This window comes from Manacus vitellinus, unplaced genomic scaffold, assembly GCF_001715985.3.
Source record: "Manacus vitellinus isolate BGI_N305 unplaced genomic scaffold, ASM171598v3 scaffold_52_pilon, whole genome shotgun sequence".
In the NCBI taxonomy this organism is placed as follows: Eukaryota; Metazoa; Chordata; class Aves; order Passeriformes; family Pipridae; genus Manacus; species Manacus vitellinus.
In genome coordinates this window covers 4,029,382-4,030,598 of record NW_021940628.1, presented here as the reverse complement: position 1 = coordinate 4,030,598, position 1,217 = coordinate 4,029,382, and the positions used below count along the sequence as shown (strand labels likewise).

Below are 1,217 nucleotides of genomic sequence, written 5' to 3'. Positions count from 1 at the left end.
AGGTGCCAGGCTCCAGGAGCCAGTCCCGTGCCCACACCGCGCGCTGCTCAGCCAGCACCTGGAAGGACAGTTTGGTCTCCCGGCCGGCCGGCAGAGCCACGCGCCGGAAAGCCACCAGCTGCCAGCGTGGCACCGGCACGGACGACTGCTCCCAGCGCAGGTACAGCTGCACCACCTGCCCGGAGGGACAGGAGTCAGTGCCACGGGACCCCCCGGCAGCCCCCTGGCAGGGGAGAGCCAGGGCACATCCGTGCCCGTACAGCCAGCTCAGTGCAGAGCAGCCGTGCCCACCTCCTCGCCGTCGCGCGGCCCCGTGTTCTCCAGCACCACAGACACGGTGAGGTTGGCACAGACAGGCAGCACCAGGGGGCTCAGCACCAGGTCCCGATAGTGGAAGGTGGTGTAGGAGAGCCCGTACCCGAAGGGGTAGAGCGGGGCCTCCTGCCTGTAGTACCGGTACGTCCGTCCCTCCATGGTGTAGTTCTCCATCGGCGGCACCTGAAGGACACAGGGCAGTGGAGCAGGGCAGGGCTGGGTGGCCATGGACGAGCACCAGCCCTGCATCCCACCACTGCTCTGGCCACCGAGGCAGGAAAGGGCTACAGGTGCCACCAGAACCCCCACCTTACCTGGTGCATGCCCGCAGGCCACGTGGCCGGCAGCCGCCCACCCGGGCTGGCCCCCGCCTCGCCCAGCAGGACCCTGGCAATGGCCAAGCCAGTGGCCTGGGCAGGGAAGAAGCAGGCCAGGATGGCCCCCACACCGTCGTGTGCCTGTGCCCAGCCCACGTCCAGGGGCCCCGCGTTGAACAGCAGCAGGATGACGGGGCGCCCGGCGGCTGCGGGGAGGTGGCTGTCACTGAGAGCCCTGCAGTGGCACTGCTGGGATGGCTCCAGGGTGTCCCGTGGATGGGCAACACCTGGGAGGGCTGTGGCCCCACTCACTGGGCCCCACAGAGCCCCTACCTGCCTGCACGGCGTCCTGCAGCAGCTCCAGCTGGTGCCCTGGTAGGGACAGGTCACTCCTGTCCTTCGCCTCTGTCTCCACATCCACCCCTGCGTGGGGACAGCCAAGGGACAGCCCCTTACACCCACCCGGGGCACTGCAGGCAGACAGGGCAGAGGGACACTGCCCGCCTCAGAGGGAGCTCACGGGCACCCCTTCTCTCCCAGAGCACTCCCCTTCCCCTGGTAGTGCCCACCTGGTGCTCCCACCTA

General features: G+C 69.2%; 1 protein-coding gene across 1 annotated transcript in view; it reads right to left on the bottom strand.

The window, feature by feature from the left end:
• LOC108641135 (probable beta-D-xylosidase 2) overlaps positions 1 to 1,217 on the bottom strand; it is a gene marked incomplete at its 5' end in the record, with an annotated part of 8,944 nt that overhangs the window by 6,188 nt on the left and 1,539 nt on the right. The window contains 4 exons of the mRNA XM_029963062.1: positions 7 to 175; positions 292 to 498; positions 630 to 838; positions 966 to 1,055. Coding sequence (XP_029818922.1) covers positions 7 to 175; positions 292 to 498; positions 630 to 838; positions 966 to 1,055 — 675 coding nt within the window. The remainder of the gene's footprint in view (positions 1 to 6; positions 176 to 291; positions 499 to 629; positions 839 to 965; positions 1,056 to 1,217) is intronic.